At 26.6% G+C, this 24038-nt stretch overlaps 5 protein-coding genes and 1 long non-coding RNA gene across 10 annotated transcripts; 3 read left to right on the plus strand and 3 right to left on the minus strand.

Annotated features, from left to right (window-relative positions):
• Window positions 1–485: 485 nt before the first annotated feature.
• Window positions 486–6127, minus strand: LOC100744733 (terminal nucleotidyltransferase 4B). The gene is made up of 8 exons (XM_003490471.4): window positions 5578–6127; window positions 4183–4353; window positions 3505–3862; window positions 3145–3291; window positions 2759–2952; window positions 2524–2677; window positions 2295–2430; window positions 486–2149 (listed from the first exon to the last, which is right to left on the minus strand). The coding sequence occupies exons 1-8, from the start codon at window positions 5934–5936 to the stop codon at window positions 1950–1952; spliced, it is 1719 nt and encodes a 572-aa protein (XP_003490519.1). The 5' UTR covers window positions 5937–6127; the 3' UTR covers window positions 486–1949.
• Window positions 6128–7848: 1721 nt separating this feature from the next.
• LOC100744852 (solute carrier family 35 member G1) lies at window positions 7849–9867 on the plus strand. 3 transcript variants are annotated; one of them, XM_003490472.4, is made up of 2 exons: window positions 7849–8150; window positions 8497–9867. In XM_003490472.4, the coding sequence occupies exon 2, from the start codon at window positions 8499–8501 to the stop codon at window positions 9543–9545; it is 1047 nt and encodes a 348-aa protein (XP_003490520.1). In that variant the 5' UTR covers window positions 7849–8150; window positions 8497–8498; the 3' UTR covers window positions 9546–9867. The 3 variants fall into 3 exon arrangements, with proteins under 3 accessions (XP_003490520.1, XP_012242486.1, XP_033177289.1); XM_012387063.3 differs by having other exon boundaries at window positions 7879–8070; XM_033321398.1 differs by lacking the exon at window positions 7849–8150 and adding an exon at window positions 8219–8278.
• Window positions 9868–10756: 889 nt separating this feature from the next.
• Window positions 10757–12070, plus strand: LOC112213030. The gene is made up of 2 exons (XR_002946898.2): window positions 10757–10947; window positions 11027–12070. It is a non-coding gene; the product is annotated as an uncharacterized LOC112213030 (long non-coding RNA).
• Window positions 12071–12604: 534 nt separating this feature from the next.
• LOC100744973 (partitioning defective protein 6) lies at window positions 12605–17144 on the minus strand. 2 transcript variants are annotated; one of them, XM_012387057.3, is made up of 6 exons: window positions 17016–17144; window positions 15818–16054; window positions 15440–15668; window positions 15186–15313; window positions 14824–15102; window positions 12605–14719 (listed from the first exon to the last, which is right to left on the minus strand). In XM_012387057.3, the coding sequence occupies exons 2-6, from the start codon at window positions 15875–15877 to the stop codon at window positions 14408–14410; spliced, it is 1008 nt and encodes a 335-aa protein (XP_012242480.1). In that variant the 5' UTR covers window positions 15878–16054; window positions 17016–17144; the 3' UTR covers window positions 12605–14407. The 2 variants fall into 2 exon arrangements, with proteins under 2 accessions (XP_012242480.1, XP_003490521.1); XM_003490473.4 differs by having other exon boundaries at window positions 15818–16029; window positions 17016–17129.
• A 308-nt stretch (window positions 17145–17452) lies between these two features.
• Window positions 17453–20232, plus strand: LOC100741190 (caspase-8). 2 transcript variants are annotated; one of them, XM_012387061.3, is made up of 7 exons: window positions 17453–17638; window positions 18089–18672; window positions 18754–19019; window positions 19249–19441; window positions 19517–19642; window positions 19717–19860; window positions 19950–20158. In XM_012387061.3, exons 2-7 carry the CDS (start codon window positions 18120–18122, stop codon window positions 20156–20158), a joined length of 1491 nt encoding a protein of 496 aa, XP_012242484.1. In that variant the 5' UTR covers window positions 17453–17638; window positions 18089–18119. The 2 variants fall into 2 exon arrangements, with proteins under 2 accessions (XP_012242484.1, XP_033177287.1); XM_033321396.1 differs by lacking the exon at window positions 17453–17638 and having other exon boundaries at window positions 18120–18672; window positions 19950–20232.
• LOC100741309 (sodium channel protein Nach-like) lies at window positions 20157–23351 on the minus strand. The gene is made up of 9 exons (XM_024368421.2): window positions 23139–23351; window positions 22614–22779; window positions 22291–22442; window positions 22050–22161; window positions 21616–21919; window positions 21372–21422; window positions 21028–21220; window positions 20539–20645; window positions 20157–20443 (listed from the first exon to the last, which is right to left on the minus strand). Exons 1-9 carry the CDS (start codon window positions 23327–23329, stop codon window positions 20310–20312), a joined length of 1410 nt encoding a protein of 469 aa, XP_024224189.1. The 5' UTR covers window positions 23330–23351; the 3' UTR covers window positions 20157–20309.
• Window positions 23352–24038: the final 687 nt, after the last annotated feature.

Genomic DNA, 24038 nt, shown 5'->3' on the forward strand with positions numbered 1-24038 from the left:
AGAAATAGATCTATGACTACAATATTTAAAATTAGAAAGATAATAATAATAATACAAGAAAACCTGTTATTACTGTTTATTAAATTTGTCGTGTTTTACATTTTTAAATAATTTTTGAAAATAGATAAACATAAATCACAAATTATTAATAATAAATTCTTACGAAAATTTGATTCTAATTGAAAAATTTGTAATCATCCTTGCAGACTAATCAGCGGTAATAACAATAACAATAGTAATAATAATTACATAGTTTTAAGAATGTAAAATCCACATTTTTTGCTGGTCACATTGTGGTTTACATACACCATACATACATGTATACACACACATATGTATGTTGTTACGGTTAATTGACATTCTAATTATAAAATTGAATCACAGCTTACAATGTTATCCATGAACAATGTTTTGATAAATAATATTATAGAATACTGCGCAAGAAGTAGAAGTTTGGAGGAAAGTGAATAATAGAGTTATTGATCTCTGCACTCGAATTTAATGGGAGACACTGTTTGAATCACATTACAACTTGCATTAACACAAAATGCAATCTGGATAAAGATTCTTAATTAGTAAATTGCTATTTTTACGCAGTTATCTTTTTTCAATTTAAGGAACAAAGATTTGTATTGAAGAACGGAATGTAATTTTCAATAATAAATTAGATATAAGATGATTTTCACAAGTACATTTCAATAATAGTTTTCAATAATACAAAGGCCTTCTGCATATATTGTCACATACAAAATTTTTGAAACGTTGCTCAGATTTTAAAGAGTAACACAAAATATGTTTAAATGCAATGTCTGATTCGTGCATTGAATTTGTAATATTCGACCATAATGTATATGCTTACTATTATTCTCATAATATAAAAATAATGTATTATTGTTCAGGAGAGACTAAAAATTACAAACTAGTGTTATGAAATCAGTAATTCTGTATAAAAAGTAAAGCATTATGCACAATTACGACTTTAAAGAACACAGTGTAAAAATCTAAAGTGTATCATTTTTTCTTTAATAAGTTAATATTTTCAAAAATATTTTTTATTCAAAATTTGTTGATCATCAGCACACGAACTTATAACTTTATTAAAATCCGAAAGATATACCAAAACATTTTCACAATTACTGGACTTACATATCATAGCAAAAAAATACGTAATTCTCACATGTACATGGACTAATCCATGATCTTAAATGATAAAATTATTATAACAAACACTATTTTAGATACGTACAAAATAAAAAAAATGTAGTAGGTAACTCTTAGACTTATTTTTCTATGTTCGATAATATATATTACAATATTTACAATAGGTAAGTTCCAATATCACCAATTTTTCTGTTATCCCTTTGTTATAAGAATATAGTTCCGTATAGAAAACTAAGTCTTTATCATCATTATTAGAGTTTGTTTTACAACTTCATGAAATCTTTAAGAAAACTGCACTGTAAATAATCTTTGTATATATCGTTCGTATTATATAAATGTATTACAATCAGTTTACCGTGATTATGGACACAATTGCTATTCAAAGATTGCAATAAGGTTGTAACTTCGTAAACAATAATTAATAAAATATTACACGTCTTTTTTAATGTTGTTTGTAATATGTGCAGTAATGCAAAATAAAAGTAAAACTAGACCAATCTATATTACAATTCTGTACGTCTTTGGTATGTAAATTTTCGTACAGAATAAAAAATTGTTCTGGTGAAATGAAGAACTTAACTATACCAGGGCCACTTGCTTGTCCATATAAGAAAAATGTAATATAGAGTATATCAACTCTATAATTCTAGACACAGAGCCCCTCTAAAGTGGAAAGGATAATTTAGTTGCGTGATGAAAGTTAATCAATGTCTTTTCACCACACAATTATGATATTGAGCTCTCTACTTAAGTGTGAAACAAAGTCCAACATTATTTTACACGTTTCATCACCGTACACAATCTCCAGTACCACGAGGTGTAATGCACTGTTTTTTTCGCTTAACGGTTTGTGATCTTGAACTTGGACTATGGCTATTATTATTATTTCCATTACTGTGAAGAGAGTGTTTTGCTTTACTTTGTCCACTTATATTATTATTTATTCCACGATGATGATAGTTTCCTCTGGAACTATGATGGTGATTACCTGTAGCAAATACATACTTTTGAAGTACATAAGTTTGAAACATATAAAGTTCATTCAAACAAGTAATCAAAAACATCCAAAAATGTTATGATAACTGTAGATTATGAAATATATAAATATTTAAGAATTTATTATGATTACATACCATGAGCAGTTCCTTTGAATGGCTTTTTCCATTGTGAATGATGAGTATGTTGATTATTATATACATGTCTTCCTTTATTTCTATCTTCTCCTTTTCCACTAGCATTAGGAGAATTTCCACGACTACACTCGGAATCCTGATGAAATTGAAGATGTATTAAAGGAAATTGAAAGTATGATTAATTTATAACAATTATTTTGTTCTATCTTAACAAGTTAGAATTTTGTACCGTATCACTAGCGGGTGCAGATAGTGTTGAAGCATCAGATGCAGTAGAACTTGATAATGAATCTACCTCACTCAAAGGTAGTGGGAATGTTTCTTTAATCCATTTGCGATATTCTATTACTTCATCTGTCACGCGAATTATTCTTCCTAGTATACTGCATAAAATATATTTTTAGAAAATAATTGATTGAATCATAAAATATAAAAAAAGACATAAATATTGTAAATAATCTTACCTTATTTTATTTGCATCATTAACTAAAATATTTAAAGGACTAACTGCTTGTGAGAGGACATAATAAGCCCAATCAAATGCGTCTTTTACATACAGAGCACCATAACTACTACGACCAATATCATTCCCTGGTGTAAGTGGATCTTCTATGCATAATAAAGAAGGTCGATGGCCATCTATCATATCTCTTTGAACCTAAAATTAATATGAGACATGAGATTTACTTGTAATGTACTGAACAAATACATACATGTATATAATAAATAAAAACATTCAATACTTCATATAAAAGATATTCTTTAAAAATAAATATAATACTTGTTTTATATACCATTTTATCAGATGTACAATTTTTATATAAGGAACTATCATATAGATATATTTTACCTCTTCTTTCGATATGTAAGTACCACCATCTTTTACACGAATTCCTGTTTTAACATAATTAAATTTCCTACCATATAATTCCAAAAATTCTATTAACAGCACCCCAAGATTAGCACTTGAGCAATAAGCATTTTGTCTGGGATGTAACTGAAATAAAATTTCATCCACATGGTAGGAAAAGATTAATTGTCTATTTCAAAAAACATAAATTTGTTTTTATAACCCAAAATACTAATATATGAGTCTTATAAAGCATAACTTTTTAATATTATTACATTATTTATTTTGCATATGATTAAAAAATTTGTGCAGCAATTAATTCTTATTTCTACATTTGAAACAAAAATATTAACATTTTACCTGTAAAAAACTGATAGTCATAAGTATTAAACTATACGAGGAAATTCCACCAGTAAACACTTCATTCAGGTCTCTTTGTAACAAGAATTGTTTTAATACCATTACTAATTTTTCCAGTACTGGAAACCTCTTTTTAAAAGAATTTATCAATTCTGCAGATTTAACGCCATTATTCATATTAAAACTGATATCTACTTTAATCTCAGTTTCTTTATCAGTCAACTTTACAATTGGGACACTAGCTTTATCCAAAACTTTAATAGAAGATGGTTCAGCTATATTTTGATCCAATAAAGCACGTTCCAAAGTACGTAATGGAAGATTTGTCCACATTCCTATTACTACTAAATCTATATCACTAAAAATAAGTATAAATCTTATCCATTTAAAGAATCTTAGTATGATAATTAATAATGTATATGTTTGTATTACACATAATGTCATCAATAATATATACAAAGTATTAATCAATGTATAAGACTTATTAAAGATAAGTTTATATTATTTAGTATTATTTGACACAATTATGGATTTATATATATACATTTATATATATGTATATAAAACACTAATGTATATATATATAAAATACTAATTTATTTAAAAGATATCTATATATTTTACATGTGAATACATTACTAAATACATTCCATTTTAAATATGTACAATGATACGTACCTTGTAGGTAAATATAAACCAGTGCGAAAGCTGCCAAATACTTCAACCTTAGAATCTTGCCAGAGATCATATATTACTTGTTCTATCCTTTTGACAACACGCATTCGTAAACTATGTTCTTCATTAGAGGGACACATATAAGCAAAAAAATCTTCAATTTCTTCATGTAATCTAAATATAAAAATATAATCTGTTATGATAATTTTTTATTTATATTAACATTCAAAAATGTTGCAACATGTATTTTGATAAATTTTTTATTGTAAGAGATTAATTTTAAGAGATAAAAAGAAATGTTATAGTAATTATTTATTTTTTATTTAATATTAAAAATTAAGAAACATAAAGAAATATACGTACTTTTATTACAGCTTTTCTGTTATATAAATTTTCATTTACAAGTGCATATTTTATACAGCATAGAATATGAAAAAATATGTTTAATATATAATATAAATTTTTTAATTCGAAAATCACCAAAATATGTAACAGATAATAAACTTATTTTTTCATATCTTAGAACAAATAAATAGTACATTTATATATTCTTATATTTAATAATTATACAAATACATTTTGAATTAAAATGGAAAATTTTTAATACTTAGTATTTCATACAGTATAGTATTTAATACAAAGTATTAAAATAAATAAGTTTTTCTACATATCTTCCTATATTTTAAAAATATTCTTAATACAATTTTAAATTTTGTACAGAGATGTATAAATAACAGAATATAAAATGAAGTAAGATATAATAATACAAAAAATTAAACAATAAATATTTAAAAAATTTCATTTAATACTTAAATATATAAAATAACAGTTTATATGTTATTTGCTGAATAAATAACAGGCGTTGTGTTTATAAAAAAAAATATTATTACAAAAAATAGAATACACCTTTTTATAGATAAACATGTTTTACTGTACATTAAATAGAGAAATTAAAAAATTCAATAGACAAAATTTTTAATACTATTTTATTATTTATTTAAATTTATTTCTAATATTTTCTAATTTGGAAAAAATTTGATTGTTGTGACTACAAACATAAATAATCGTATTATATAAACATCCACGTGTGTTTACAAAATCATTATAGATTTAGTAAAAACTAAAAATGCATTGGAAAATTTTGTATTTTTAAAAACATGGAATAATTGAAAAATGTTATTCAATCAAATAAGTTGTATTCATTATTTAAAAAAAAGTAGATTTGCATTTGTAGCATATCTAATTATAAAGGGACCTTGCTATACCCTATTTGTAAACGAGCGTGAACATACATAACCTTAATCACACCCATATGGACAAACTACAAAAAGGCAAATAATTTAACTTTCATAAGACAAACAGTATATATATAGATGAAAACTCGATAACAAAACTTACCCAATAACACCCTTCGAATAATGTTTATTAGGTACCCGCCATGGACAACCGCCGTATTCGCCAACTAAGGCATCGTAATTGTAGTTCATGCCGTAGGTACTAGCACGATTATCACCTTTCCTACGAGATGGATTATAATAGTTGCTGCAAGTATTATGTTGCATGCGGTCCCCTGTACGAGAATTAAGAGAATCCAAGGACATGAAGTCTTGTTGAAGCTTCATTCCCATTACATTCGAAGACGAGTCGTTTTTCAACGTTAAAATATCCAGGCCTTTCTCAGCTTCCCAAATGTGTAACCACAAATCCTTAGCAGGGCCGAACTGCTCCGGTTGATACCAACCGATAGTCGGATCCATTAAATAGTTCTCGATTCTGTATCTTACGATTAATGGTCCTTGCACACTACACTACAATTCCAATCTTAATTCAACTTTAATTGAAAAATTGTCTGATTTATTGTAACCTGCGAACACTATGAAATTCATACATACGACCAATGAACAACAGTATTTTAGAAGGAACTTCGTACACCATTGTGCGAACATAGAATAATAAAGACAACTCAAGCAATTTGTTCCTGCAGATGGCATTATCACCTACACATCTGAAAATATATTTCTGGAAATATGGTTAAAAATTATTTATCGTACAATTGTACAGTACAATTGTATATGTTATTCAAACAATTTCAAACATTAGTATTCGAAGAAGAGAACAAATAATGTTTCACAGAAAGAAAAGAAGATTATTTTATGTCAATTAGACGTATAACATATTAATTTACATATTGGAAATATTTAAAAATTTGTAGAATTGATAACAGTAACCAATACTAAAACGACTTTTGGCTTTTTACTTGTTTCAAATTTGGAAAATGTATTTATAGGTGGAAATTACTAGATTCTAAAATTTAAAAAAATATTGTTCATCTAAAAATATTGTAATTTGAAAATGCTAGATTATTCCAGTATTTTAAATTATAAGGAAAGATATCATATCCAACATGTAAAATATCAAGGAAGATAATACGTAGTTAGTAACCATAGAACTAGAAATCTTTTAATAAACTAATTTAATTACATATTCTGCAATCTGTATGAATTTCATATATGTATTATGTAAAAGAACATATTAAAACTAGTCCAAAATATGATCCAGCATATGTCATATATATTGTATGTACAGTAGTTTAATTAAAATAAATATATTCCCAACAGATATTATCTATTTTCACAAAATTAAATATTTTAGTTATAATTGAATTAAAAAGCACTGTATATCTGGCATTGAAACCTCAAAAACTAAATAATTTAAGCATTATATTATATATTGTATATAACAATATTTTTGTAGATATATTTTTTATATTTATAATATGATATTAGATTATTACATTTTTATTTAGAACGAAAATTATTTAATAATAATGATTAATAATAAAACAGGTGTTTAGTATAAGAAAACATGCGAAAAAGATATAAATATATCAATTTAAAATAAAAATAATTTTAATATAAAAAATGAAAACGGAGTGATATAAAAAACGAGAATACTATCATTTATCAAAAGACAATAACGTAGAAGCTGTATCCTGCTGCATCCCTACAAGATATCTAATGGAAGTAAATGCAGGTAAAATATTAATTAAACGCGAATCCTGTACGAGACCGACTCCACCCATCTTTAGTTCGCCGCGACATTTGAACGGAAGTAATTCGTATTTTAATTTAGATATCTTTACCTTTATTGAATCATTTTCATTAAATTTATTAATATTATTCGACGTTTCTCTTCTTAACTCGGTATAACTTTTTTCTTTTACTTAGCTTAAAAAACTTCACAAGTTAACAATATCCACCCGTTATTATGAACAGATTTTTTACATTATTACATTCTTAAGGTATGTTTTTATGCTTATATAATTTCATGTATTATAATATCTAAAACGATATTTAATATAAAAGTTTTCACTTTATTATTATCGCGAATGTACTTTTACTTTGATAAACCCTTTGATATTGACACATTTAAATTTGTAATTTGAATATATTGACAAATCATAACATTTGAATATAGTAAAAATGAAAGTGGGAATAAAAATAAAATTTATAAGAATACTAATATTTCTTAATTATTGTCCGCTGTTTATTCATAATCTAGTAATCCTATTAGTGAACTGTGTTACGCGTTGAAAATGAATAGTATCTATATAAAAATATGTTTTTTAAAACTAAAACACTTAAAAACCGATATTTCAAATGCAATGTATAATTTGAATTCTAACTCACGGTCATGATCGTGATCTAAATTAAACGCCTTTCTTGCGTTCTGAATGTTGTGATGAGTTGCTTACTTCATGCGAGTAACAACGTGATATTTTAATTAAAATAGAAATAAAAGAAAAATGTGAGGGACATTGTCAGTGGCAATGAAGAAAGATGTATTATTAAAGTTTTTAAAATAATTTAGTCTTCCAAATAATTTATAAATGTATTACTCTAATTATTTATTACATAATTTTACTAATATAACTATATGCTGTGATTAATCATTTATTGTATCTATTGCAGGTGAGTTATAACATTTAATAACATAACATCAATTTATGATAGGTTATTAAAATGACATTACAAATAATATTTAAAAAATGAATTATTCCTTAATGTCCAAACTCACGTTTTTAAATCTGTTATCAAAGGACATCTACCATTCGTTTTAATTTTTATTTAGTTATTAATTAAAATGTTTATTAGATATTATACATTTTAATGCTTAATGACAAACTGCACCTTAGTAATATAATGTTTTTGTAATTGTTCCATCTATATAGTCATGTACCTATTTTATTTAAATTATGAAATCTTTGTCTAGTATTTATGTCTTTGAAAAGTACTTGAGTTTTATTTTTTCTTTCAGACATGTCAGAACATGTTGAACTGCATCATTTACTTGATGGTGATATTGAAAGTAACACAACAACACAACAAAAACGATTTTCAATTCTAATGTGTAAATCATGCCCTTATCTTGGTTTAATATTGGCAACATTATCATCATTATTTTTTTCATTATGCAGTGTCATTGTGAAGGGCTTAGTGGAAGTAAATCCAATGGAATTGGCAGCATTTCGGTTCGTGGGTGTATTATTACCAGCAATACCAATTGTAATATATAAGGGTGAACATCCATTTCCAAAGGGACGTAGATTAATGCTAATACTAAGAAGTTTTGTGGGGACCACTGGCCTCATGTTAAGTTTCTATGCATTTCGGCATATGCCATTAGCTGATGCATCTGTTGTAGTATTTTCTGTTCCTGTATTTGTAGCCATATTTGCCAGAATATTCCTAAAAGAGCCTTGTGGATTATTTAATGTTATAACAGTCTGTTTAACACTGATTGGTGTAATCTTAATAACACGTCCACCACTAATTTTTGGACATACCATCGAGTCACTTTCAGATGGCCATATAAAAACACAACATGCAGATTTATGGGGAGCTGTAGCAGCTTTTTCAGCAACTCTCTTTGGTGCAAATGCATATGTTTTGCTACGAGCTTTAAAAGGCCTCCATTTCTCAGTAATTATGACAAATTTTGGATCATTTGCCTTGATTCAGACAATAGTTATATCTTGGGCTATAGGTGCATTGTGCTTACCTCGGTGTGGGACTGACAGACTTTTAGTTGTTGCACTTGCTCTCTTCAGTTTTGGGGGTCAAATACTGTTAACATTAGCTTTACAAATGGAACAAGCAGGACCAGTTGCAATAGCAAGATCAGCAGACATAGTTTTTGCCTTTTTCTGGCAAGTTTTATTTTTCAATGAAATACCAAATCCTTATTCAGTAGGAGGAGCAATTGTAGTTACAAGTTCAGTTTTATTAACAGGACTAAGAAAATGGGCGCTTTCATTGCCAGAAACATCTAATGTTAAAAAATCCTTAGGTATTTTGGTGATGTGAATTATGAACTATAAATGAAAGAAATATGATTTCTTATTGCATTTTTTGTTTTCGTAATATTAATTTTAATAGAAAGAGATTGTTTATAAGTAGAAATAATTTTGGCTTGCATGAATGAATTTTTAAAAATAAAGTGAGATTTATATATAATATGTATATAAACTTTTTAAATTTTACAAAATTAAATTGCTTCAAATTTAAAAGGATATCCTATATTATAGCTATATTACTATGTTTCACAGTGAGATCGTACTGTATTATTAATATTGTTTTGTTACAAAATGTTATATTTTCCTAATAAATTAATGATTGTCATTACAAATTCTAGTCTAAAACTCAGTATTATGAAAGGAACTCTTCAGACATATTTTAATGTACATTTGTTACGTGTAAGTCTTCATTTCATGTGATATACTATAATGATGTTTGTATTCTACAGTATGCACAAGATAACAAAGCACTCTCTTATATTGTACTATACTTTTAAAATAATCAATTTTTATGCAAATATAAATATTATAGTTGAATGAAAATTAGGTATTGCACAAATGTTAAGAAATATAAGTTTATTAAAACAAAATATATGTTATTTAACAATACCAATATGGATTAATAAAATAATGAATGTTATTTAATACAAAAATTTCAATCTCTACAAAATTATAAATTACATTGTTTATGACTTTACAATGTAATTTATATTTTTACATTGCATTATTTTATGTGCATGTAAAATATAAGAAAGTTTAAACATACATATTTGAATAGTAATATCCAGAAATAGATATTTTATTATTTCATGTACATTGTTTTTGGTCATAGACTAGAGTATATTATCTTAATATTATTTCAAAAAAGTTTTGTAAGGAACGTTTATTCAACAACGAATAAATAGTGAAATATTTAAATAAATTCTAATTTATAGTACATAAATACAAAGTTATGTAAACTTGTACTTCTAAAATATTGTTGTGTATGATACAAATTATGATACAATAAAGTTTGTATTAGAATGTTTACATTAATTTATTTTACTACTAGAAATATTTTTGAAAACATATAATTTCAGTTTTTAAATTAAAAAAAAATTAAAAATCTTATATATAGCAAAGCATATAAATCATAAAAAAGATTAATTTGTTCTTAAAAAAGTGATACAATTAAAACATTCTGTTTTACGTGTGAGGTTATTTATGATATTTAACGTAAATTGAGTTAATACTGAGCTTATTCAGTGTAATATATTAGTTATAATATATACATTGCAAATTAGAATATGTTTTTGCTACTATACACAATATAGTTGAACAAAATTATAATATTTTATATATAAAGAAATATCGATTATAGAAGAATAGTAGTGTATATTAAAAATTGTATATGACGCGAAACTTATGTTAGTGTAAGATTTTTTAAATTAATAATTGTCATACAGATATCGTGCTTATTATAATGCATAAGCTAGCATTAGCTTCTTGTAGATGTCTATATACGTATATGTATAATATTGGATAATTTCAAGGTGTGTGTCAATTAAATACACCTGACGTCTATTATTCATATATTCATATATAAAGCGTTGGCTACCTGATTTTACCTACATCAGGATCACTACCGTGTTCTACATCGACGCCATTCGTCGTAAATCATAGAATATTAGATAAGTTTAAATATTTAAAACAAGAAATGTATGAATGTAATAATATACACTATAATAGAAAATAGTAATGTGATAAATATGTAAATACTGACATGTCAGAAGAGATAATGAACTTAATATTCGTCGTATTTCCTAATAACAATATAATATGATAGAATAGAATATAATGGATATAATAATAAGCAATAAAGTTTAGAAAGCGTGGTATTGATGAGGTCAGTAAAAATTATTCTTTGATCCGTGATATATATGAACAATCAGCAAGAACTAATGGAAAATCGTAGCGCTGAAGAGAAATTCCGGATCGTCGTGATTTCTAAAGAGATCAACGATCCACGACTGTTACACTAATTAATTAATTCCTCATTCGACGATCCCATGCTATGTCTATTAGCGTAAGAAAGAACAAGATATCGTTTGTGTCCGTATGTATTCATTGATGTATTTACGAAGAATACTTCTTCGAGTAGGGATTTCACGCAAAGCAGTAAGAAGAATAATACATGGAAAAGGATTACGTCCTTACAAGGTTCACCGTGTGTAAGGACTTCGTAGGATGGATTATGCCGCTTGACGAAAATTTTGTCACTGAATGCTAAGAAAATTAGAATGTAATCAACGCTGTCTTGAAGATATCTTGTTCACTGGAAGGACTGCTGTTACTATTGCTACTGAGCAATATTCGGAATCATCAGAATGCTACAATTTTCGCGTATATTCACATTATGATATAGAAATTTAATCAGGACCGCTTGGACAGGCCCGGTTTATTCTATACCTGACATTAACATGTAAATAAAATCAGTTTGAAAATTAAAGTGATTGATATTATACGTTCATGAGTAAATGTCATTATTTTGTGTTATATTTGACTTTAAAATATGTCTTTCCTTGTCTTCTATATATTAAATTTGACAAATTTGTAGAGAGTATCAAGCTGGGTCAACTAATGTTATAACAAATATTCTCGATATCATCTTAATATTTAAAAAAATACAAGGTATTAAAAAATCAAACTACTTATTTCACCTGAACAAACCCTGGAATAAATTTTATTTTGAACATTTTTTGATGAAGTCAGTAGGTAATGAGGTGTTCCAGATAGTCATTCTTACTAATTCACCCTATATGTACATAACGTGTATATAGCATATACGTGAATGTTTATATATACATTCTTTATACTGTTTGTTACACAATTATCTAAGTTATCCTTCGGGTACATATCCGCTTTCTTCTACAAAAAGTATTTGCTTTTATGAACAAAATTTACTACAAGATATACTGTACATATAATTTCTTTTTCCATTTGCACTGTTAGCAATTGATATGAAACCAAATTAGCAAAATTAAAAATGATATTATTATAAAAATAGTTTCTCTAATTTGGGAACGAAAATATTTTAATGATTAATTTATTTCTACGAGTTAATTTATAATTGTATTACGGTAAGATTTTTCTGCTTTTATCCATGCATGCATGTATTTTTGTCAACCTAATTTAGAATCGATGATCAATTTAGAATCGTACAACATAATTAGTGAAACACTGTATATATTTCTTGCACTACAAAAGTTCTATGTAAATGGAATGTGATACAATTCATCACAATCCAATTTTTATATTCATGGATAAAACAATGAAGGCACAAATATATAAAGAAAATATTTTACATGTATATAAATATGTTTCATAATTTTATATGTTCTTACATCTAAAATTTGTAAAGTATATTTTAATATCTAGTGTTCAATTAGATAACAAATAACATTTATAAAACTGGAATTAAAATTCGAAAACTTCAACACTCTAAACTTACAGTAAAATGAACAGAATACATATACGAGTAAATATGTTTCCGAATGCATCAGAGTAGGAATAATCCCAGTTTTGCATTTTTATAAAAAACATTGGAATGATCTAAGTATAAGGCCACTCAGTTTTTTTTGAGTCCGTACATTCAATTTAAAATAAGACGCTTATATTAGTATTTCATCCTCTTATGTTATTCATATATACACTTTCTTTTATCATTGAATAAAGGCTTCTACTTAGAATGATAAATTAAGTTATTAAATCTAATTATTTGCATTATATACATATTAAAATGATTAAAATCAATTGAAAAATTGATATTTTATGAAATGACGAACAATGTGTTAATTAACAACAGATTTCTTTGCTAATTATCCAATTGAATGATAAAATATAATTCTGAAAAGATAGTTTTATACATTACAGTTTTAAATCTCTATTCACGGTTTATGCCATTAAGTAGAAATTTAAGTAAATTAAAAGTAAAACTTAAGTACACTTCATGCGTTTCCTATATTAAGAACTATAAATATTATTTTAATACTTCAAAAATATTGCTGTTTTTCAATAATGCTCTTATATATCATACTATCATATCATCATATAATATACTCCATACATGTCTTTTCAACAGATTGATAAAAAATATATGTATACACATTGTATTCAAGTAAATACTAAAGAAAATTTTCTTATATAATACTTTTTGTTTCTATTGCAACTAAAAGTATCATGCGAAAAATTTTTTGTTATTATATTCCGATTATAATTATATATTATGCTTTTTCATTAATTATAATTTTTTGTTTTACATGGATCAATTTGTCACTTTAATACCTTCTGTATATAATATTTGTATATAGCTACAAAAAGTATTAAAGTAAGAAATGCATATTATTAAATAAGTACAAAATTAAACAATTTAATTTTGATTCATAAAGGGAGAGATATGTTCTTTGCTTATGTTTCACTTTTGTATTAATACTCTCTTTTATATATGAAAAATATTTTTAATTTTAATGATTTTAGTTATAGAACTGAATTTTCGAAACAATATTGATCTAGTAAGAATAAGTGATAATATTACAGAATGATTTTAATGGAAAATGTATGTATCATATTAAAAGGCACAATCTTCTATGAAAATGTTCATTTCATGTGAATCTAATATTCATTTTGGTGCCTAATTCAACTAAATTATCATTAAATTATGTAAACAGTAGCTACCATGATTTCATAATGCTTCATTTACTTTAGCACATCATTTTCTTATTGTCATGTTATATTTTATGCTTATTTATAAATACTTTTTTGGATGAACGAATATTTGAACCAATATTCAATTGAGCATGGCATAATATAAATAGAATTATGTAGTGCATTTATTTATAAATGTAAAACACCTTGATCGTGATTATAGTGATTTTGATGATGATGGTGATGATGGTGATAATGATGATGTTGTGAAGTTGAAGTTGTTGCATCATCCTGTAATGTTACGCCAGTTAAGTCTACAATTTCATCTGCATCTTCATCACTACCAGTTGCAGCACTTTGTGTCGACTGATGACTTCCAGAAGACAATTGACTATTACGTGAAAATGATCCACGTCTTGGTGCAGCTAATGCTGCTCGCTGATTTGCTGGCTTTACTGTGATTATGAGATTCGAAGAATTGGCGATCATCATATCTGTGACCTGTTTAAAATATGAAAAAATATGAGAAAATAGAAGTAGGAAAGAAGGTATAAGAATTACATGGAAATAAAAATATATAAATAATATATAACAATTTTACATACTTGATCTAAAGTTTTTCCAGCAACTTCTATACCATTCACTTCAAGCACTTCATCATTTACTGCTAAAAGACCTGTACTTTCAGCCAAGCCACCTGGTACTAATCTACTAATAAATACACCTGGTACTTTTTCAATCCCACCTCCTGCAGATGGCGGCAATATTCGAAAACTTTCTCCATCTTTAATATAAAATCCTAATGGTTTGTCAGAACCGTGTTTCAATAATCGTACACGACGACAAGTTTCTGGTAATATGTCTACATCAATTATTGCTGATACCTGTTATTGTTCATAAAATTTGTACTTAACATATATCTTGAATGATACACGAAATAATTTGTATTCATATAATTAAGACATACTTGTCTAAAATCGTGAGGATTAGATATAGCTAATGACTTTGGTTTTCCAGGTGTGCCACCAAGAATACTCGATATTAAATTTTTTGGTTTTATTGTCCCATATCCATTTATGTCTTCTAATCCATCTCCTATTACATAAAATAGTTTTTTGTTCTATCAATCTATTTACTATATACTTTGGAATAAATATTATTGCACTTAAATCTTATATTGAATTTATCTTTGATAATTATTTGTCATAAAAATTACTTGACCCTTTCTTTGAATAAAAATTCTAAGTAGAGGTTTTGCAGCCAGTAATGCCCTTGCCAAATTGTTGTCATTGTTAATGGGTAATAAATCACCATCGGTAGGATCTGTGTACCATATGAGGAAAGTTAAGTCAGGACCAATATCATGTCGCTCAGCCAATAACTTTTTAAAATCTTCATAATTAATTGCTTCATTACGGTTGACTGAAAATCTTATGATATCTGCATCAAACTAAAAAAAATTTTAATTTTCTGTGTAGAAAAGTGTTCAATAGCATAATAAAAAAGAAAGGACACTTGAATGTTACTACATGATACTTTTTTTCTGTTTAATAATAGTATAGTTTAAAGGATGGGACTCTAAATTAAGAGGTTACTTACTTTACTTTTTACTGCGACGACACTGCTGTCAACTTGATGATGAAGTTTGCTTTTTGACATGATAATTAATTTCAAATAAATTAGAATGTTCGAAGCAAATCCACAACTCACGAATGCGATGACGTGACGTCAAAAGCACCTGTTTGGTAGAACCTGGTAGAACGCAACTTGGCTACAACCGACTCCAGGTACAATCCGTGCTAACCATAAATCTGGCAACAGTGAATGAGTTCTGTCCTAATGTAAACATAACCTAATCAGTATGGTTTCCCGCGATTTTATGAAACGTTTATTTGTATTATAGTAAGTGATAATATTAATGAAATGAATGAAACAGTACTATTCGTCATATAGATAGCAACAATAAAAATAGGGATAATACTGTTAAAATAATAATACAGTGAATACAATGTTGACAAAACATATTTAAAATTCAGTTATGTACTTTCAAAGAAAAGTTATTTAATATGAAAAAAATAAATGTTGGGAAAACTTCTCCAACGAGATTCAGAGATAAAAAAAATCTTACCAGCATATTAACGTCTTATCGACCACGTAACCATTTTTATTAAATGTAATCATATTTCAGAAAATAAATCGAGATAGTAAGTTTAATGAAAAAGCAAAAAGTTCCTGAAATGTCCTCTATTTTAATGTATCTGTTCACTATGCATATGATTTTATGTAAAGATAAATTAATATTTGGCAAAAAGAAATTGCCAACGTTTAAACAAATAACTCTCTTTTCTAGCTCTTTATATAATTGATTTAAAGAAAAAATTCTTTCTATGTATATCCTCTATCCCCTAAGATATTTAAAAAAAGTATAGCTTCTACCCTCAATTTTCAAATCTCTTCAATATTTTTTCAAAACTATCTTCTATACAAATATTAAAATCGCGGTGTGCGGGTTTGAAATTCCTCCTTGTTAATATTATTATATATGTAACTAATCTTATTTCTTTTATATGTAATTTTACGAATTTATATGTTTCCTTGCTTATTTTTAAACATTTTGTACAGAAGCAATTTAAACTTGCTTTACACAATGTAGATGTAAATATTTCAAATACAAGCATCGCATATCAAACTTTTCCAAAAACCAAAACAGATATCCACAAAAAATATGATTTTTATATATTACTTCTACTTCACTATAAATATATTTATATATAATTATTAAAATGATTGTACATACTTAAATAATTTTTTATAACAAGTTAATCACGGTATAACAATACAAAACTGAGATATCCAGAATCGGATCCCTGATGTTTCCAAGTACGGCGTTGCCATGTTGTTTAACTCTACGTATTTACCACGAATTATACCTGAATCCGAGTCGCCTGTATGTTGAATATATTACATATATATCAGAATCATGATATGTACTACGTACATACATATGACTGTTACTAGATCACTGCAATTTAATACTCAATTCATAAATCCACCGAATAAAAAAATCTTATATACTTTAAATAATAAGATTGTTTTAAATATTGATACTTTATTACTTATGTTTTCTATTTATGAATGGCGAAAATCACATTGTTTAAATATGTATTTAACATATTAATTAAACATATGTATAAACTGTAGATTAATATGCAATAGTATGTGTTAAGTTATATTCAAAGAAAGAGATTTTTATAAATAAAAAGATACCTGACGATTGATATATAACAATATTTGAAAATGCTTAAAGAAGAGGCAATATTTTAAGTAAAATACAGAAACCAAAACTGAATATTGCAATAAAGTTGTGTAAATATTGCAATGAATTTGCACTGTAGAAGTATTACAAAATAATATTACAAAGTAAGTATGTTAATGACTGTATTTAATGATTGTAATTAATGACTGTTAATCCGTCATCATATATTACTTTCTAACGGTACCTATATCAATTTACTCGTTACCAATTGATTATTTCAATTTTATTTGTTTATTCATTTTTTATTAATAATGCATTATTTTATTTATTCATATTAATCTTTTCAAATTGTTTTGTCATTAAAGGTTAGTAAATATATGTACATACATTCATGTTATGTTTACTTCTATAAATATCATTTGCAAATTATGACTTTTATCCTTTTTATACCTTTTATAAATTTATTGTATCTTGTAGAATTTATAATATGTAGAATATTTTACGCTCTAATACTATTTCAGTACATGTTCAAAATTTATTAATTTTCAATATTTCTATATTATTCACATGTAGAGTGAAAACATGTATATTTTATAATATTATTTTTTTCCAAGGTATATTATTAAAGCAGATTTGTGGAAAGCAATGTCTTTATTAATTGATGCAAAACCATCTGTCTTAAGCAGTAATGTAAGTGAAGATGTATTAAACAAAGACATTTTATGGAAAATAGAAAATGACCTTAGCATCGATGAGAAAATATCTATTTTATTTTTGATGATAACTGATTATCAACATAGCTTCAGAGAAATTTGTGATTTATTACAAAACTATAAAAATCACAAAGTTTATATACTTACAGAATTTATAAATAAACATCCTGAAAATTGGAAAAGTAAATTATTGGAATCTATATGTATTATACAAAATAGGCAAATTATACGAAAGTTGGGAATATCATTTGAAGATTTGGATTTATTGTATCTGCCAAAAAATGGATCATGTTCTAGATACTTAAATTTAATTGCAAAAAGTCTGTATTTATTATGTGAAGCTCTTTCTGAAGATAAAATCAAATTATTAATGCAATATGTTAGAACTGATTTAACTGTATATGAAGAATATTTAAAAGATGTAGATTTTCTTGAATTACATATGTTATATTGGATGCAAGTAAATTATATTTCAATATATCCAGGTTTGTTTTTATCCATAAAAACATAATATTCTTTGTAATTTCATATAATTTCCTTGTTCACATAATATTTAATTATTTTAGATGGTAAGGCTAAACTTAAGAATTTGCTTAAACATTTAAAGATTTTCAAAGATTTAGAGCATATTTATGAAGATCTGGAAAAATATGAAAATCATCAAAATGTGTTAGATACACAGCGTACAAATTCTACTAATATATCTCAGATACAAACATTTTCCATGAGAGAAGAAGAATCTGTGTTGTCAGATGTGGAAGGAGAAGATATAAGAAAATTAAACAATGGCCTTTGTATTATTATAAGCCAAATGCGTTTTTCAGGTCAACAGGTATTGTATTAATAAACAATCATTTTTATCCCAATATAAATAAAATTATATAGGGTGTACCGAGAGAGTCTTACAACTACTATAGCATTATTCTATAGCTCTGAATTGGTAGAGATTTGTTAAAAGGTCAATTTTGCAGCAACTTTTTGTAACAAATCTTCACTGATCCAGAGGTAGAGTCACACTGTGGTGGTTGTGACATTGTGCATATGTATAACTTTTGTTTCAGTTTGAAACCAGATTTGGAACTGTAGCTGATCGTATGAAACTATCAGAAACATTCCAAAGATTTGGTTTTACCATTGAGGTGTTTAATGATTTAACCAAAGATGAAATACTGACAACATTAGAAAATATTCCAAAAGACTTTGGTACTGATTATGATTGCATTTTTGTATGCATTTTAAGTCATGGTTGTAAAGGTAAAATTTAGTAAATTTTGCATCATAAGCATTATGTTGTATGAGTTATTAATCGTTAATGGTCATTAATTCTAGGTGGTATTATTAGTGCAGATGAAAAAGAAGTTAGCATTGAAGCAATTGAACATAAATTTTGTTGTATAAAATTAAAGGATGTTATTAAAGTAGTTATTATACAAGCTTGTCAGGGAAAGGTGACAGGTAACAAAAATTGTAATTTTATGCTATCAGGTTAAAACTTGAGATTATAAAATCACAATAATTTTTAATTGCAGGACAAATAAATGATGATGAAATAAGTCATTTAGTTACAGATGGTCCTTTAAATTGTGAAGTTTCAAGTATTTTACCATACAAAAATTTCTGTATATTTATGTCAACTATGCAAGGTTTCATATCTGTTCGTCATAAAGAAGAAGGTAATATATAATTATCTCTATGTTATAGGTTAGAACTTGATATATTTATTAGGTGTATTATTCACACATCAGAAATTCATATTTTACAGGATCTTGGTTCATACAAGAATTTTGTAATATTTTACAAAATGGAGGAAATAAAATTACATTCCTGAAGGCTATTAGAAAAACAATTCAGTCGGTAATGAAGAAGAAAGGAAAATTAAATGGAACAAATTCCATTGCTCAATTACCTGAATTGAAAACATGCAGATTACTTATGGATTTTCAGTTACCAGATTACCGAGCAGATATATAAAAAAGGAAAGACAATATTATTGCCTTCAATGTACAAAACCAATAAAATAGAATAATAAAATAATATATTATATATATTTTATAAAAAAAAAGAAAAAATGACGTTTACTTAATAACCTAGTATCTTGCATAACCTAAAAAATTGTCGATATTTAGTTTGACTTGTTTCTTGTGTTTCTTTTTACACATGCATCGGTTAAAACCCGAATAATAAAAAAATAAATAATTTCAAAAATAGACATGAAACTAAAACCAGCAAAGACTCCTAAGAGACCACCAAATGTTGCTAAAACAAATATTAAATTTATATTATCATTAGTATTATTATTATTATATTTTTATTTAAATTCACTTATTATTTTAATAAATAATTGATATTACCGAACAGATGACGCCAACTATAATGCATATCCCGTCGGAATTGAATAGACACTAGATCTCCAAAAAATATATGAATTATACTTTGATTTTTCCAGGTTTTACCTTCGCTACAACGAAAAATATGTGTTTGTAATTTATCTCATTCGTAATTATAAACATATAAATATTTTTGATTATTTCTTAATATTTAATAATAAAAGATAATATTATAATATATAATATTAATAATAAAAGATAGCTTGATAAACTATGGAGTCTGTTATTTTTGACTAAAATTAGAAAAATATATACATAATGCTAATTTTTATATATTTTTGCAGAAAATTTTTTATTATCCAATACTACTCTCAATTTATATGTACTAGTATTAAAAGCTTTCAATCAATTTCAATCAATATCTTATGTAATGTATATGTTTCACATGTATATGTTTCAAGTATTTTGTAATAAATATACGAATATTTTTTGCTAAGAAATTCTTAAAATTACCTGGAATAAGTAGTGTAAGTCAGACCATCATAATAAACGCGTTTATCAAGATTTCCTGCTGAATTCTCCATGATATAACGATAAAAATTACAATCAGGTTTACAATTACAAGGTCTTTCTTTAGTATCCAATTCTACAAGCTGTAAAGTTTTGGGCGACATATCTGTTCCTGGCCAAGAGGTATCATACCAAACTAAAAATTCATTTCTATATATTCACTTGTTATAAGAATATTTTACACAGAGTATTATTATGCCATACTTTTTCCATATTCCTAGTTTCATAAATAAATCGCCAATAAAAAAGAAAGGCTGGAAAATTAATAATACTTGTGAATTACTTACATTTAAACGTTTCTAGGCATTCGACATCTCTTAAATTGCATACTCTGGTATCTGCAACAGAATATTATTTATCTTAAAGCTAACAGGTAGAAAAACGCGAAAGAATATTCCTAAATTTTGATTATTTTTTTTATAGATAATTTTTGTTTTATTTCAGATCTAGTAATTATCAAAAGAAACGCTGCACTATAGAATATTTTGCAAGTTTACGAGATAAAACAAGTTGTATTTACAGCAAGCTAACCATTTTGCGGATAATAATATGGAATGCATCCACATTTTTTCTTAATTACAGTTGTTCGACAGTTCGTTAGACAATTTATGAATGAATATCTTGCGGGGACGAAATTTCTGTTCCAATCGTTACCAATCATTTTATTTGCTTCGTCATAAAATATGCATTCTCTCATGGTGGATTTTAGCTTTCTGATATCAAGGGTCGAATAAGTTTCTACAGGTTGGACAGTCAAAAACGAATATTCATGCTCGCTTATCAATTTACTCGGTGCATTATGATCAGGATAATCGTAAGGGTCGTGTAGCATGATCTGTAAAAATATAGTAGATGTTACAAGAATCGAAGATTAGATTGGGCAAAAAAGAACTCAAAGATTGTAACAAAAGAGTATAATTTTTAACAGTCTTTTTTCACAATCAGAAATTAATACGAAATATTACCTTTATTTCCGTAGATTCCATAATATCGGCATCATTATTTTCGACATCCAGATTAAGCAATATATTGAGTCCACTCTGATATCCACACGATGTCATTTTATGTGGTTTTATACTTCAAATTTAAAAGAGAAATGTAAAAATTTAAAAGAGAAAGAGAATAAAATTTATAATTTAAACAATAATATACGAAACAATGTACTAATATAGATACTTAAATCTAGATATATATATATATATATACTTTGGATTTTCCATAATCGAATCGTAAGTAATATAATTAAAGCTGCAACATAATCCATCACGACTGATACTTGATCGAAATATGGTACTGCAGTTTTCAATCTTCGATTTCCACTTACACGATTCCAATAAACTTTGACAATTTCGCGTAACCTGAAATTCAATCTCATTTACATCCAACGTGCTTTCTTTGGTGGCACTTTATTTAACAATCTCGAATAGCTTTGATTCGATAGATACGAATCTATGAAAGATATTTGCTAGCAAGTTTGTTTTCTCTGTATTATGACGCTGTATGATGTTTCCTATAATTTTGTTACCTACCGAGTTCATGATCGTTGGTATCGAAAGCTTATTCATGTCAAAAATGTTCTGCAATCGTGAAAGATTATTTCGAACGCGTGATCCGTATATACCAGGATATAATAATTCGTTCAGTAATCTCATTTCTCGAGCTATAAATTCCTTCGACAGACTCGATGGAAATGTCCTGTAAAAACAATAGGAAAAAGCTATTGTACAATTTAAGTGGTTTGCTATATCTATACAGTATAAGCTAACACAAAATAGAAGATGATAAAAGAGCGGCAGTAATGAGTATAACGGAAGTTTACACGATAACGATTTTAATCAAATATCGACAACGAAATACAGGTGAAAATGCAAATGAAAGATCTACAAGTTACTGACTAAATCTTTACCATAAATATAATTGTGTGATATATCATCAATCGATCATCAAGAAACAAGGATTATCGTTAAATCACGATAAGAGATTCTATATAACGAGTAACAGGAAGTTTAATCGACGATTAAGAACGAAAGAGAAAAGAAAAATAAAATACTCACAAGTTGTCGGTGAATTTTTTTGTTAATTGAAGAGATACGGGATTCATATCGCATACCGTAACCGCTGGAAACGGATAATTCCATATTCCATGATGGGTCGTTTCGATGACCGAGAGAACTAAATGCTGCTCGTAATAATTCAGAGTAACTTTCAGCATTCCGATTGCAATGCACAGCGATGAGACCACCATTATTGCCCATGCGATTCTACCGAAATGAACGCGGAACGAATAGTATCGTGATTACATCGCGCTTCGATTTAATTGAAACAAAGGTGAAATTAAGTTCCATTAATGACATCTACTTATAATGTACCTATACACGGCTTAATCAGTAGGCTAAATGAATTTTGGAATTCGTATGTTAATGGTTTTTGAATCATATATTGATCGCTCTTTATTGCTTTTTGACACTCGAATAGCTTATCTGTAGTAGGTGTAGCAGGTACATGTATATACAGATGACTACAATTGAAGTGGCATAAAAGTAAATGAATTGTAAAATACGCATAAAATGTATATAACTATTTTTCGACTTTTTTTCGAAATTAACTTTGAACGATCGTAGAAATCAAAAGTTTGCTTGTTTCAGTGTTAATTACACTTTGTTTCTGTTCGTTCTCTTAACATTGATTTTAATTAGTTAATTCACTGAACCTATGTAGGTTGAATTTTATTTGACACTTAGTATTACTTAAATTGTATACATAGTTGCATGTAAAATATTTTTTTCTTCCTACATTTTACTGTTATTACTTTGCTTTAGAATATCGTTATATTACATCTATGTGATATTTAACGAATCGATAAAATAATGGTTTTACTCACCTTTCTATCGTAGATCGTTGAGATTCGCAAATATATTTGCAACCATGAAGTCCCGTTTCGTGGCAAAACTCCG

This window comes from Bombus impatiens, unplaced genomic scaffold (assembly GCF_000188095.3).
Source record: "Bombus impatiens unplaced genomic scaffold, BIMP_2.2 scf_0442, whole genome shotgun sequence".
NCBI lineage: Eukaryota > Metazoa > Arthropoda > Insecta > Hymenoptera > Apidae > Bombus > Bombus impatiens.

Excerpts from the sequence above, each read along its gene's own strand:
- LOC100744733 (XM_003490471.4), bottom strand. The coding sequence starts at position 5,936 with ATGGATCCGACTATCGGTTGGTATCAACCGGAGCAGTTCGGCCCTGCT. Across the intron at positions 4,354-5,577 it reads TATTCGAAGGGTGTTATTGG|ATTACATGAAGAAATTGAAG; the intron begins GTAAGTTTTGTT and ends TTTTATATTTAG. Across the intron at positions 3,292-3,504 it reads TGACTATCAGTTTTTTACAG|TTACATCCCAGACAAAATGC; the intron begins GTAAAATGTTAA and ends ATTTTATTTCAG.
- LOC100744852 (XM_003490472.4), top strand. The coding sequence starts at position 8,499 with ATGTCAGAACATGTTGAACTGCATCATTTACTTGATGGTGATATTGAA.
- LOC100744973 (XM_012387057.3), bottom strand. The coding sequence starts at position 15,877 with ATGTCAAAAAGCAAACTTCATCATCAAGTTGACAGCAGTGTCGTCGCA. Across the intron at positions 15,669-15,817 it reads TCGTCGCAGTAAAAAGTAAA|TTTGATGCAGATATCATAAG; the intron begins GTAAGTAACCTC and ends AATTTTTTTTAG. Across the intron at positions 14,720-14,823 it reads CTGGAAAAACTTTAGATCAA|GTCACAGATATGATGATCGC; the intron begins GTATGTAAAATT and ends TATTTTAAACAG.
- LOC100741190 (XM_012387061.3), top strand. The coding sequence starts at position 18,120 with ATGTCTTTATTAATTGATGCAAAACCATCTGTCTTAAGCAGTAATGTA. Across the intron at positions 19,020-19,248 it reads TGCGTTTTTCAGGTCAACAG|TTTGAAACCAGATTTGGAAC; the intron begins GTATTGTATTAA and ends CTTTTGTTTCAG. Across the intron at positions 19,861-19,949 it reads TGTTCGTCATAAAGAAGAAG|GATCTTGGTTCATACAAGAA; the intron begins GTAATATATAAT and ends CATATTTTACAG.
- LOC100741309 (XM_024368421.2), bottom strand. The coding sequence starts at position 23,329 with ATGGTGGTCTCATCGCTGTGCATTGCAATCGGAATGCTGAAAGTTACT. Across the intron at positions 22,780-23,138 it reads AAAAAATTCACCGACAACTT|GACATTTCCATCGAGTCTGT; the intron begins GTGAGTATTTTA and ends TTGTTTTTACAG. Across the intron at positions 20,646-21,027 it reads ACTTACACTACTTATTCCAG|CGAAGGTAAAACCTGGAAAA; the intron begins GTAATTTTAAGA and ends TTTTCGTTGTAG.